This window comes from Anarrhichthys ocellatus, unplaced genomic scaffold (assembly GCF_004355925.1).
Source record: "Anarrhichthys ocellatus isolate YVR2014 unplaced genomic scaffold, GSC_Weel_1.0 scaffold3, whole genome shotgun sequence".
Taxonomy (NCBI): Eukaryota; Metazoa; Chordata; class Actinopteri; order Perciformes; family Anarhichadidae; genus Anarrhichthys; species Anarrhichthys ocellatus.
The window spans coordinates 15815463-15828610 of record NW_022280033.1 but is presented as its reverse complement, the minus strand read 5'-3'; the positions used below and the strand labels follow the sequence as shown (position 1 = coordinate 15828610).

General features: G+C 43.5%; 1 protein-coding gene across 4 annotated transcripts in view; it reads right to left on the bottom strand.

The window, feature by feature from the left end:
- The window catches only part of cdh23 (cadherin-related 23), a 148243-nt gene that overhangs the window by 68725 nt on the left and 66370 nt on the right, over window positions 1–13148 (bottom strand). For all 4 annotated transcript variants that reach the window (XM_031878740.1, XM_031878749.1, XM_031878758.1 and 1 more), the window contains exon 10: window positions 1803–1915. In XM_031878740.1, coding sequence (XP_031734600.1) covers window positions 1803–1915 — 113 coding nt within the window. The remainder of the gene's footprint in view (window positions 1–1802; window positions 1916–13148) is intronic.

The window sequence follows — 13148 nt, the reverse complement described above, 5'->3', positions numbered from 1 at the left end:
AGAGAGAGAGAGAGAGAGAGAGAGAGAGAGAGAGAGAGAGAGAGAGATTTGATTGCACTGAAAATGTCATTTTGGATGGAGGTGGTCAGCACGCAATCTCAGCCAGGTATTTACAGCTGTTCATTTATTGGATCAAAAGGTGGACAGACGGACTCAAAGCAATCATAGGAATAGGCTCAAAGTGAGGGCAAGAGAGGGCCAGCACATGTACATCCACACATCCACATACATCCACACGCACACACAATGAGATTTAGGAGAAATGAGTCCCGTTAAGAAGACACAATTACGCACTCTCTCATTTTCTGGCTGTCTGAGTATTGAAGACGTAAGGCTTCTGAAAGGAAGAAAAAAACAGGAGAGAAAGATAGGAGTGGGCAGCTGTGGTCTTTTATTGATGGAAGAGTGTCACGAGCAATAGGAGAAGCGGCGGGGAGCAACACGCTGGTCTCTGGGTAATCAAGGTAGTTTAGCCTCTCTTGTCCTGAAGCCACTGAATCATTTGACCTCCACCTCCACACGCTCAGCACCATCTAAGCTGCCTGAAGTGAGAAATTAGTTGTATTACTATGGCACACCGTAATCAATAGTAGCACCACCTAAGAAAGCACAAGCTGAGAGAGGGAGAGAAAATGTAGAGGGAAAAAATCCATATCTTATAAATACATTTTTGGGTGGCGTTTTTATTTTATTTTTCATTTTCAGCACTGTCGCTTATTCTACTTTTCTTCTTTGTAATTATTGATTTCAATTAAAAAGATATACTGAGAGTGGAATATGTAAGCTGGCATCATTTTTTGTATTAAACCTTATAGCCAGTTGTATCACAATGTCATATTTCTCATATCTTTTCTGAGCAATAGTCACAGCTACATGAGTAAATACATGAGTGCTAGTGAAACCATTAGGTGCTCTTAAGGGCCGTTTATTGTGCTGTACAGATGCAAAACATTTCACTTGACATGCCATCAAAACCCCCAATGTAACATTGCAGTTACACGAAGAAATTACGTGTTTGATCGCAAATCCTTCCACATTCAGTTGCACTTGGAAATCCATTTCACGGATCCTCTCACACCCTGTGGGAAATACTTGGTGTACAATACTGGAAGAGAAAAATGACGACAAAAAAGAGGTGGGAAGGGGGTGGCGTGAGAGGGCAGGACTGACATGCTAAAAAGCCAAGTGAGATAGACTTTAGGCTCAGTGGAGAGACCGTGGGATTCAGACTGCACCTGCGTCAAAAGAAGCAGAAAGAAAGAGAGGGGGGGGGGGGGGACAAAGGAGCCCTTAGCGTTGAGGAGGACTCTAAATCCTTTTCCTTTATCTTGTCCTCCTCTGCTCCCCCTTTTCCTCCCTGGCTGACACAAAGCTCTGAGAGGGACATTATCACAGAATCACAAACGTCTTCACTGACGAGCCCAATAAAGGCACTTGAATTCGTCTGCGCCACATTTGTGCAAAGGCATATTGACACAGCATCTTTAAAAATATATGATACTGCAGGAATCTTGTATTTCGTCGATGAAGTATTGATCTTGGAGTCTTTCTTAATTATAGAAGTGTGTATCTACCTCAAAGACTGTCACAATAGGTATAGGAGGCGCGGTACAAGGTGAAGTACTGCATTTAGCAGGTCTTTTAAAGCTATATCAAACCCAGAGCCTGCATTGATTTAAGACACTATCATACTGTATCAAAGCCCTCTCCTGATCCACAGACGAAAAAACAGACTTTCGATCCCTTCTCTCGCCTGCGACAGTCCCTCCATCCCCCCGACCGCCTCCCATTCAGTAGCTCACCTTGACAGTGAGAGAGAATCCTGCTGAGTAGAGTGGGTTTTCCCTGTCCAGCTGGCCATTCACTGTCAGAGACCCGCTGATGTAGTCCAGGGCAAAAATGCTGTTGGTGTTCCCTGGTTGGATGGATGGATGGAGAGAGAGAGACAGAGACAGAGATAAGAAAGTCAGACGGACAAACGAAACTGGCGTTGTGGATAATTCAACATAACACCTGGGATGCTGCGCGGAGCCTCTGGACGGGAAGGCGGTGGACATTCATGCAATATGGATGCAGCTTTTGCCGGGCTGTCTTGTCTCTCTACCTGCCTTTGGCTAACCAACCACCTCCAACCTGTCCACCAGCTGCCTCTCCTGCAGCCCTTTGTTTCACCCGTCACCGTCTGCCCTCGCTCCACTGCTTCCATTTCTTTTCTTCTTCTTCACAGGGTCACTGTCAATTCACACTCACTGAATTCAAGTTGTATCTGATTCATTTTCTCTGTCAACATTGAAAATACAGTATACTCAATGAATTACTTCACAACAAGCCTCGCCTATGCTGAGAATACAACCCCAGCCCAGATTTTAAAACACAAGACACGATGCAATCTTTCTATTTTGAGCTTTGAAGTGATAGTCCAGCAGTGTTGGCACAATGCTCATTTACATCACTCCACCATGGGCTGATGGATTGCATTAACTTTGTCATAGTCGATGCACTCCTTCAAAGAGGAGCGTTTCAAATGATGAGCGCCCTCACCCCCCCTCCCCTGTTAATAACCCCCCTGAATTGCACAGTGTCTCCCCCTCACGGATCCGCCTGCTCTAGAGATCCCCGCGGTGCAGTCAGACGAATCACGTCTCATTCAAAAACACTGAATGCCTTCACTATTTCATTGGGATTCTTTGTGTCTTGTATGAGACCTGAACAAGTCCCCGTGCAATCTTGAGATAGTGGCAGTTCATACATGTGAATGTTATCAGAGCGATATGCACAGTGGCGCAAACAATGGAGCAGACAGAGCTGTATATGAGTCAAGTCCACCTGGAAGTAATTCATTTATGCCTTGTCAATACGGACCGCTCTCACCCGCTGACAGCACAGCAGCTCCTCTGTGCTGCCACACACTATGTTTAATAGGATAATCTCTGGATGAAGAAAGAGCAAACATGCTCAGTGAACTCATTCCTGGCTACACACAAGTACAAAAATATATTGTATATATACACAACAAATAAAAGGTGTGCAGGCTGAATCTCGGAAATAAAAGAGACAGGGTGTGTTGTGTGTTTAAAAAAGAAATGTATAAAGAGGTCCCGTCCTGACCCGCTGAGCACAGCGAAGGCGCACTGCTAAAGGACAGGGGTGCGCTGGATTTATAGCACGAGATAAAACGAGAGCATCGTTGCAAAACAGAATACGGCACAATAATTGTTTTCTCGATTATCTCGCCTCTTAATGGTTGGAAACGTAAATCTTGTGAAAAAGCTTTAATATCATTACCATTTCGCTAATATTTTTTACAGGACAAGTTCAAAAGGGAACTATAAATGTAAGTAATACCTATCATTACAGAATTGGGAGAACATTTGGGTTTGAGTTGACTCTTTTTTTAAAGGATCAGATTACAAACAAATCCGTTATTCAATTTGGCATATTACACAACTGAGCATATGTTTGTCGAACATTAAGCACAACTTCCTAGATTGCAATGACCTAAATTGAGAGTGACCTTCCCATGCAAAGCTAGCGTCTCTCTGATAACCGCTCTTTTCAACTCATTCACTTGCTTGGCCCTATAATAGCATTAACCCATCAGTCTTTTAAAAAGACCGGCTACAAAAACTGCACCTTTTCCCCCAAAAAAGTCTAATGTTAATAGAAATATGTGAGCCAGAATCAATTCTTTACATTATTTGTTTATTGTTTTTGTGAACTTTCTTTTACTGTGTTTTATTCGTAAAATATGGTTAAATATGTTGTTTTAAACTCTGGCTTCAAATCGAATTTACCTTCATGATATGAAACGGCATTGACTTGCTTGAATATGAAAAAGATTCCATATATGGTATGTGAAAAGTTTTTTTTCTTCTTTTTATTTAGCACATATTTAATAACATTTAAAGTGTAAAAACCAAATCAAACTCGCCCCCTGTTCTGTAAACTCACATGGTATTTCCACAGTACTCGTTTGTAAGAAGGGCACAGTATGAACCTGGAGTTGCACTTTGAGGGATTAAGAATGACTTTCTTTCAGATAGTTTGCAGTAATAGCTGAGGTCCAGACTCCGGAGAGTCAGATGGTAAATCCACAGTGTACAACGGCTGGGGTCAACAGATTAACCCATGCCTGTGTTCCCCACACAGACGCGCTGCTCTGTTATTGCCCTCCTACCTAGCCTGGAATAGAGAGTGCAGTGTTGGCGTAGAGAGATAGGAGGCAGGCCAGCAGAGAGAGCAGAGCCCTGGGGTAATTAGCCTGGATTGAGGCCAAAAGGTGGAGAAAGGGAGGGAGGTAGAAGGGACAAAAACTACTGCTGATTATATCCACCTTCCATAATTTATTCAATTGTCGAACTGGAGGAAAGTATTAATAGGAGTGACTCCTGCAGTACTCAAATTCAAATAAACTTAAAATACACACATGCTGACAAGAATCTACAGTAAAATCATACTTTAAACTTAAGAGAACTACATAGAGACTGGTCAGGGCGGCATTGTTTGACTGTGCCTTCAAGTCACAAATCAATTAGTTTTCTAGTTAAACACCTATGGTTAAGATGTGGTTAGATTTTTGCACAAAAAGAATAGGGTCGAAATGAATACTTTACTGGTTAAAGAGAACAACTTCAATCGTGATTGAACAAAAACAATGTTGAGAGGAAACGTGTAACGAAAAGCAGTCTCGTGTTAAAGGACAGTGTGTTGGATTTAAGCTGAAAATGTTAACTAACTGAAAACTACGGTGGTCTTCAGATAACGCGAAAACACTGATGGCCCTCTCTAGAGCGTAGACCGTATATAAGAAGTGGACGTAGTCATCGTGACGTCACCCCTTTGGTCTGTGGACTGACGTTTTTGAAGCCACGACTTCTGTGAAATGGCCGACGCCATCTTGGCTTTTTTGCAACCAATGAACGGAAGTTACCATATTTGGAATGCGGAGGCAGCAATCTGTCATTCACAGTCAGCCTGCCCTAAAGCATACTCCACTTTATGGTCTATTTGACTCTGAATGGGACCATAACTTACTAAATGAACATCATTATGTATTGAAGAAGAAACTAGCGATTCAGATCATAAACTCATCTTCACAATGTTTACTGAGGTAATAAATCAAGTGAGAGTTAGGTTCATTGTTTCAAAGACTTAATTACAATCAGACTTCATTTTGCAACCTTTGTGGCTCTAAAAATGATGTTACACTACTAGAGGGCTTTGTCACTTGAACATGAACATATGTCGCTTTTGTTAGACCATTTGCTGAAACTACTGATTCGTTTTGTGGGCCAAGCTGCTTATTTGGAGGATCAGTTTGTCATTGTAAGACTGAACTTGGAAAAAGAGAAAGTGTCCTTTCACATCATGCACCAGACGACAACATTCATTGCCACATTTCTTTTTTTGCCTGGACGGGAGGGGCAGGCAGAAAGTTGATGTTGATAACGATTGGTCGGGGTGGTAGTGGGTAACGTGCATCAGGGACTCAGACCCACTCGGTGTGGGCATCATGCCTCTAAATTGGTTTGTCAGCTTCAGTGGCCTGACTTGCATGCCAATCTACTCCAACAGCCGCTCCTTACTCGGACGACTCGGCGCTCACCTGGCCAGGCAACGAGTGGCGTTTGTAAAAAAGCACACATGCGTGGTGCAAAATGTACATGTGCATAGTCACAGCAGACGGTTGGTTCTACTCTCTGTCTGCATGCGGTAAAGAGGCTCGGACTCGCTGCTTCAGGTTCCACAGAACGGCCTTCCACCTCCGCTCCTCTGTGTCGAGCTCGACCGGAGAGACAGCCTGAAATTACACAGTGACTCACAGGTCCCACTGAGAGGGAAATATAATCATATTCTAATTGCTGACAGAAAGTGTTTCTCCAGTGATCCTACAGGACACTGTGATTAGACCCCCGGCAGGGAGGGGGGTGGAAATTGCTGCACACATATGACCACAGTCCAATCCAGTAGACATAAATGCACACTTCCTATTTTGCATTTGATAGTCACATTATGTGGAGGTGTTTACGTCTTCCATCTGCGCGTTAAGGTATTTCTATACTGAATTCTTATGTAGAGAGAGTGTGAAAGTGTGTGTGTCAGAGTGCATCTGGTGCTAACTGGCAGAGTTTGATTCTATGATGTGAGACTCCGGGGGATAAGCCGCGCTTTCACATTACCGACAGTACTGGACTGGAAAATGAGAAACCATGCCATGATTTTGTCTAGTGTGGAGTACACACTCAAATGCACTCACGCACACACGCCTAAATAAATGCCCACAAGCATGTACGACGCACACTCAAACTCAGACAAACAGCCATTATTTTCCTTGTGGTGCAAATTTAGTATGTGTACAATAGCTTCAGTAGCTACTACTACAATTATGGGATGAAAGTAAACCAAATAATTTGCCTCTTTGAATCATCTCAGCATTACCAAAGCATAAAGAGGAGCACGGGTGGGGATTTCACATTATCTACTGACAAACATTACATTCTTGTGCCATGAACAATGAAATGGAGGCTCATTTACTGAGAAAAGGCTGCTCATTGGAATTCTCTCCTCCGCTCACAAAGAGTAAAAGAGTGAATGCAGAGACGGAGAGGGGGAAATAGATCGGCTCGCAATGGGACAGTTGTATTGAGTCGCACGAGCGGACAACATACATGTGTAGTTGTTATGTGGGGATTGCCCAAGAGAACAGAGGAAATAAGGCATTCGATCTGATGAGTTCAATCGGTGCGTGCGACAAGTGGATGACAATGACTTTCTCCGAGCGATGAGCTTTTGAGGACAACCGAAGCAGCAGTTCTCCAAGTGTAATCACCATGACTAAGCCAGTGACAACTGTTTTCTCTAGTTTGTGACAACACCATGGGGGCGCTGGAACATTCTAGTAATGTGATATGGCATGCAGCCAGTGCTCAGAGTCTTGGGGCTAAGATTTTGTGTACTTTGCCAAATGTACACAAATTAGTGTCACTTTTTAAGGATTACGCCTACAGGCAAATCATGTTGATGATGAAGTTTTAGTTATTGTCTTCGAAACCTCTATATCTAAATGAGCAGCTTCTCAGATACACTGACGTGCCTGTGCACATGCTCATCTGTGCATCGACGCACACGGCTTAGTGTTTGACAGCTACCGGTGCATTTCTGTGTGTGCTTTTGTGTGTGTGTGTGTGTGTGTGTGTGTGTGTGATGCGGAGTGATAATGGCCCTGTGGGTGTCTTGCCATTGGCAGATGAGCTGCATTTCATGAATACTCAATGAAGTAGTTTCATCAAAAGTTTTTCTTGAAAAAAAAAAGAAAAAAAAAAAAGGGACAAATATTCGAAGACAATACATCGCAGATGAAAGGAACTTTTCTTTTTTGCCACACTCTGCGTAGTTGACACAGCTGGTTAGATGTACTCTCGCTGTCATTGAGGAGGTGTGGATACCTCAGTCATGACTAGCAGCTCCTCCTGCTGCATCCAGAGGAGGGCCTGTTCATCAGGCCCCCCTATACCGTCTCTTGATTTTGGAACAGATGCGTTACTTTCGTGGCTACCTCTGCCTTCTGACAAAATGGTGTCTGCTTTTTCAGGAAGGAGTCACCCCGAGGAACGGCGAGACATTGTGCAGAGAAAATCCACGACTGCAGCCGTTATGGGACACACTGCTACAGGCACTGAAGCCAAAGTTCAACTGAATACAGCTTTGACACTCAAGAGGTTTCAATTTCAATTTATTTTTATAGCATCAAATTATAACAGAAATGATCTCAACTCACTTTTCATAGAGAGCAGGATCAGACCCAACATTCTCTCGTGATGAAGAGGTGGTGCGACAGTGACAATAAAAAAACTCCCCTTTAACGGGTAGAGAGACCTTTGGCAGAAGCGGGCTGTGGGTGGGTGGACATCTGCCTCCACCATGTTGGGTTGAAAGAGACAGAGAGACAAAGAAACAGTTATAAGAGTTATATAACTATCTTTGATACTACTGGGACTTCAATGAACTCCAATTACTGCCTTGTGGTTGCATGCCTCTGTCAACCAGTGAAGTTGCAGTTTACATTCATGCGTGTCCAAAAAACTTAATTTTATCCTACTAGACATTTGTGTGAAATTGTCATACAAAAATGTCTTTTGTGCGGTCACAGTGACCTTTAACCACCAACTTCTCAACTTCTCATTGTGTCAAAATTGAAAAATTCACTCAAAGCGTTCACAAGATATCCCGGGAATGGGACTGATGTGAGGTTGCAGTGACCTTGAACTTTGGCCATCAAAATCTAATCAATTGATCGTAGAGTCCAGGTGGACGTTTGTGACCAATTTCAAGACAAGTATGTTTGGACCGGACGGACAAACATACTGCCTCTGGCACGTCGCTGGCGCGGAGGCACAGTAACCTCAGGCATCACAGAGATGCCACAAAAGGATGAGTTGACAAAATGTGCTGGAGTTGAAAACCTGCTATTCACATTTGTGTGTGGGGGGGGTAACGCTCTGTATCCGTGGACCACGTCACACAAACTGGGCGTGTTGAATACCTCGCCTCTTCTCTCCGAGTAATGATCCACTTGCTATCACGCCTACTTAGATCAAACTGTACTCCAGATTCCTCAGTGCTTCTTGACCTTCTGTTGACCAGATGCCGCAGTAAAAGCTGAACTGATTCTCATCCTGGTCACAGACAAAAGTATCGACCCACATTCTTCAGGTCTCGTGGAAAATAATCAAACTCAGAGCTATTGATTGCTGGCTTTGATCTGTCAGCTCAAGGTGTCACATTGAGCTGGCAGTGTAGTCTTATCTCTTCACTTTGTGTGCGCATGTGTGTGAGCATTATGTGTCAGTTTTGTCTGTGTCTCTAAGAGTAGACTATAGTTTACCTTGCTATCTGATGTTTTTTTTTGTGCAGTTTGTTAGATGATACAAAATCTGTTTCCGCACGCTTTGTACAAAACAACAGCTGGTTGGAAGACAGAGGCAGATGAAATGTGCTTGTTCAGAAGCTGAGCGCTGAGGATAACATCACTCAGAGCTGGAAGTATCCCCTTTATCCCGGAAATGAAAATAAAGGGGAACCTCTCACACCGATATATAAAGCTGGAATATATATGTTAATATAAAAAAATGCTTTGAGAGGACAACAACCAATGAAGATCAAAGACAGAGCGGAGGATTCTGACTGAACTTTGGTAAATGTAATCCATATTTTCTTTTTTTGTTTCCTCGTTTTCTTTTTCTTCTAATCCAATGCACTTTTTTGTCAAATTCAAAACGGTCCGCTAGCTGTCCGCTCCGTTTGTGTGATGAAAAAAAAAAAAAAAAAAAAACGGTGTTCATACACAGGCCTGGCTCTGCAAATGGGAAACAAACAAAGTCATGTCATGTTTTTTTACATTCAAAGCTTCTATTAGAGGTTTTCAAATGAAGCCTTGAATGTCTGTCACCCTAAAAAAACCACTTTTGGACTCAGACCATTGCAGAAATGACGAGAGTGTGAGTGACAGAGAGAGAGGAAGAGAAGGTGCAATGTTTCTGTAAGTTATTAATAATGGTAATTCAAATTTGTACGTTACGAAGCTTCAATCTATTGGGTACAGACCTATACTTAATCTGGCAAAGAAGCACTGAGGGAAGAGGTGTACTTGTCTGGGTGTTGAGTTCAAATCAATCAACAATCTTTCTCCAGAATGGCAGGCTCCAACTTTAATGTGTGATTTTTTTCATAATTCTGAGATATGTATTCTGAATTGCGAGTATGAACTGTTATGTGCATGTATCTGTGGGACATAGACTGCCTGAAGAAACCTTTTCGATCATCTTCTCTTCATTCACACGATTTAATCCAAATGAGGAAACCTGCTGTACTGTAAGAGGCCTATATCATAGCCCAGTGAGGTCTGGACTTGATTGTGAACTGCCAGGCTCTACTAGAGTCGACTAGACTCTGAATTGTGTTGTGATCAGTGTCCCGCAGACTATCTGCCCTCTCTCAGAGATTACATAGCAACACGGTGTGGAGAGCCTCGGAGCGTCTAATTGAAAACCCGGAGAAATCCCAGCAATGCGGCAGTCACAATAAGAGCTCCCCGTAGAATAACAGGTATTAGCCTTGTCCATATTACAGCATGCCCGCAGACACGAGTTAGGTATTGTGGAATCAGAGCATCTGGGCGTGGCAGCAGTGGAGGAGAGAGCTGTGTGTGAAAAGGCAGACGTGGGGAAGTAATCGCCTTTGCTACTTATCAGTTTGTCCAGGCAGGAAATGCCGTGGCCGTATCCGTCTGACCTGTGTGCTGCTAGACAAGGCCAGCCGTCGCCTACGAATAGATCCACTGCACTGGACCGGCTCGTGTGTCTCACTCCCGTGGCAGAGTGTGTTCACACGCTGCCCCAGACAACGGCCATGGAAGTCCGCGGATGCCTGAGGCTATACGCCGCGTCCCTGACAGTGCAGCCTCTGACAAACTTCAAAATACTGTAGGATGCTTTAGTAAGTAGAAGGATTGAGCTATCATCTTTTATCAATTTGGAAAAATTATTCTGCTCGGGTTGCCGCAAATTAAAATCCAATGCGGTCAGGCAAGAGAATGTGGGAACTCGGAGTCAGGCTGGCTTTGGGACAAATTATTTGCTGCAGTTTCCCCAACACAGAGACGATGCAATGCGAGAGGAAGAATCATCTAAAAGGGAAGAAGAGGGTCGAGATGGAAAAGGGGCTTAAGATGGGATTAGTTGTGCTTGCGTGTGACAAAAGCGATAGAAACAAGCACACAAAGATAAACAAGAGGCAGATATGAAAGGCTTGGGGGATGTCCTTTCATTCTGTGAGACGCTAGGCTGACTTTTATTCCGTTGTTCTTACACCATCATTACAACACAGTGGAGAGGCTCCACAAAGTTTACACATGGGTTTAACTCTTATCCTAATGGAGGGCAACACTCTTGGACAACACTTGTTGGCCTCTAACTCTCAGTAATAAGACCCAGATATAAAGCTCTTTTAAGAGAGAGAAAGTTTACGTCCATTGGCCAAATAAGGGGTATTTTATATATTTCTTAAGAATCATACTCTGATTTGATTCCCCCCCCCTTCTTCCTCGGCCCCTCTATCTCGTCTGTGCATGTGTGTGTGTGATCCATCCATGTAGGATGCGTGCTGACATCCTCTCATGAACCTGTATTGTGTGGACATTGTGCCAGATTGAGGCTTTGGAGTGTCGGTCCCTCAGGTCATTGGACCGACCGAGGCCGTCTGTGCTCTGCCTCGGTCGTCCTCGGGGGCGGGCTTAAGTGGATAATGACTGAAATTTTGGGATTGTTTGTTGCTGCAGCTGTTGGCCAAAAACTGAGGTGTAATACACGGTGCATGTGAATAAAAGCTGAAATACGTATATCCCGGTGAACAACCACACACATGCATTGTCTGACTGTCTCATATACTAATAATTTGTATTCTTTACTGTTTTATTTAACCCCACAGGTGAGCTAGTGAGTGTATGTTTTATTGTTCTAAACATGTAAAAACTGGGATCAAGATGAAGCTCATGCTGGTTTAAGAACTAGAACTGTCACAGGAAAAGGTCATTAACCATTCACTACGACTGGAGTCATAGCAACCAGTAACACAAGACTGAGCAAACAGATATTTGATTCCCTGAACACGTGGTTGCTCTTTAAAGAAGATACCTGCACCACTGTGCCATTGTCCTGCGATCCTCCCTGCATTTCCTAATAAGCCAATTACCAGCATGAGTGAGAACAGAACCTTCTAACCGTCTTCATTGCTCATTTAGAGCAGCTGCAAAAAAAGCATCACTTAATATAATATTGCCAGTGGCCAAATTTGACTGATCCCCTTTTTATTACACAAAATGTTGAGTCATTAGGCGGTAGTTTCAGATGAGGGGAAGCGCGTTTGGATTTTGCGGCATATTAAATATTTGGCCGAATATTAGTAGTACCAGGAGGGAGTTAGCGACTGCCGATAATTACCCGAGCACCTCTAGAACTTTTGTCTGATTAACAATGAATAATACTCTGATTCAGTGACTCTTCACAACTTTCTCAAATGAAAAGGCTTGCAGAAACAAATTCCTTTATACCCAAAAAAATCCTTCCCACTCATGACTTATTTTCAGTCCAGCGGGCCTCACAGCAATCTAAGGCATACTGACATGATCACTGGTGGATTAGAAGAAAATATTATTTTCTTTATCGTGTTTGTTTCAGTAGGTTTGCAAGCACACACCACATGGTTAATTTAGCTTTTAAGCTGGTCTTTAGGCTTTGATAATGGTACTGTACATCACAGCTCAGACCGTGCAGGGGTCTACATCATTAAGTATTAGATGCACATTAGGATATCACCGTTTCCCGTCGAAAAGAAAAATGAAACATAGGAGCAATTATAGCAGCATCTACAATGATGAGTATCAGGTCATTAAATCAACACCACCTTTGTTTTGGGCAACAACCACCACTGAGGGCATCTTATAAAATCCTTATTTTCATTATCAACGGTGACAAAATGTGCTGTTGTTGTTGGAGAATGTTGGGTCCGAGCCTACAGAAAGCTCTGATCAGCAGTGAGCTTACAGCCTTTTGGTGTATAATGGGACCAGTAGGTCAGAGGTCCATTAAGGGACACATCATAGCCTGTGGACCAGGGATTTAGCATCAGAACCGTCACCCCCCACCCCCCCAAAAAAAAAAAAGATCTCCACCATCATAACAAACAATAACGGCAACACTGGAGGCAGAGCGCCGCTGAGATGCTATCTCTTGTACACATCTAATCCCAGATACGCCCTCTGATTGGAGGAGGGAGAGGAAATCCTCATCTCCAGCTCCACAATCATTAGCATAAATCACAGCTGCAATTAAAACCTCGTTTATCTTAATTACTGAGCTAATGAGACGAGTCCCGCAGGAGTGAGCTGCACTCTCTGAGGACGACCGGGGCGAGGAGCGAGAAGGCGAGGGAGGAGTCACACTTAAGTCCGCAAACAAGCGCGCCCTCGCACTAATCTGACTGCAGCAGAGCACTATGAGCCTGGATAGACAGTGACATATGCAAAAGTACACATGAACAAGAGCGCACACACACACACACACACACACACACACACACACACACACACACAC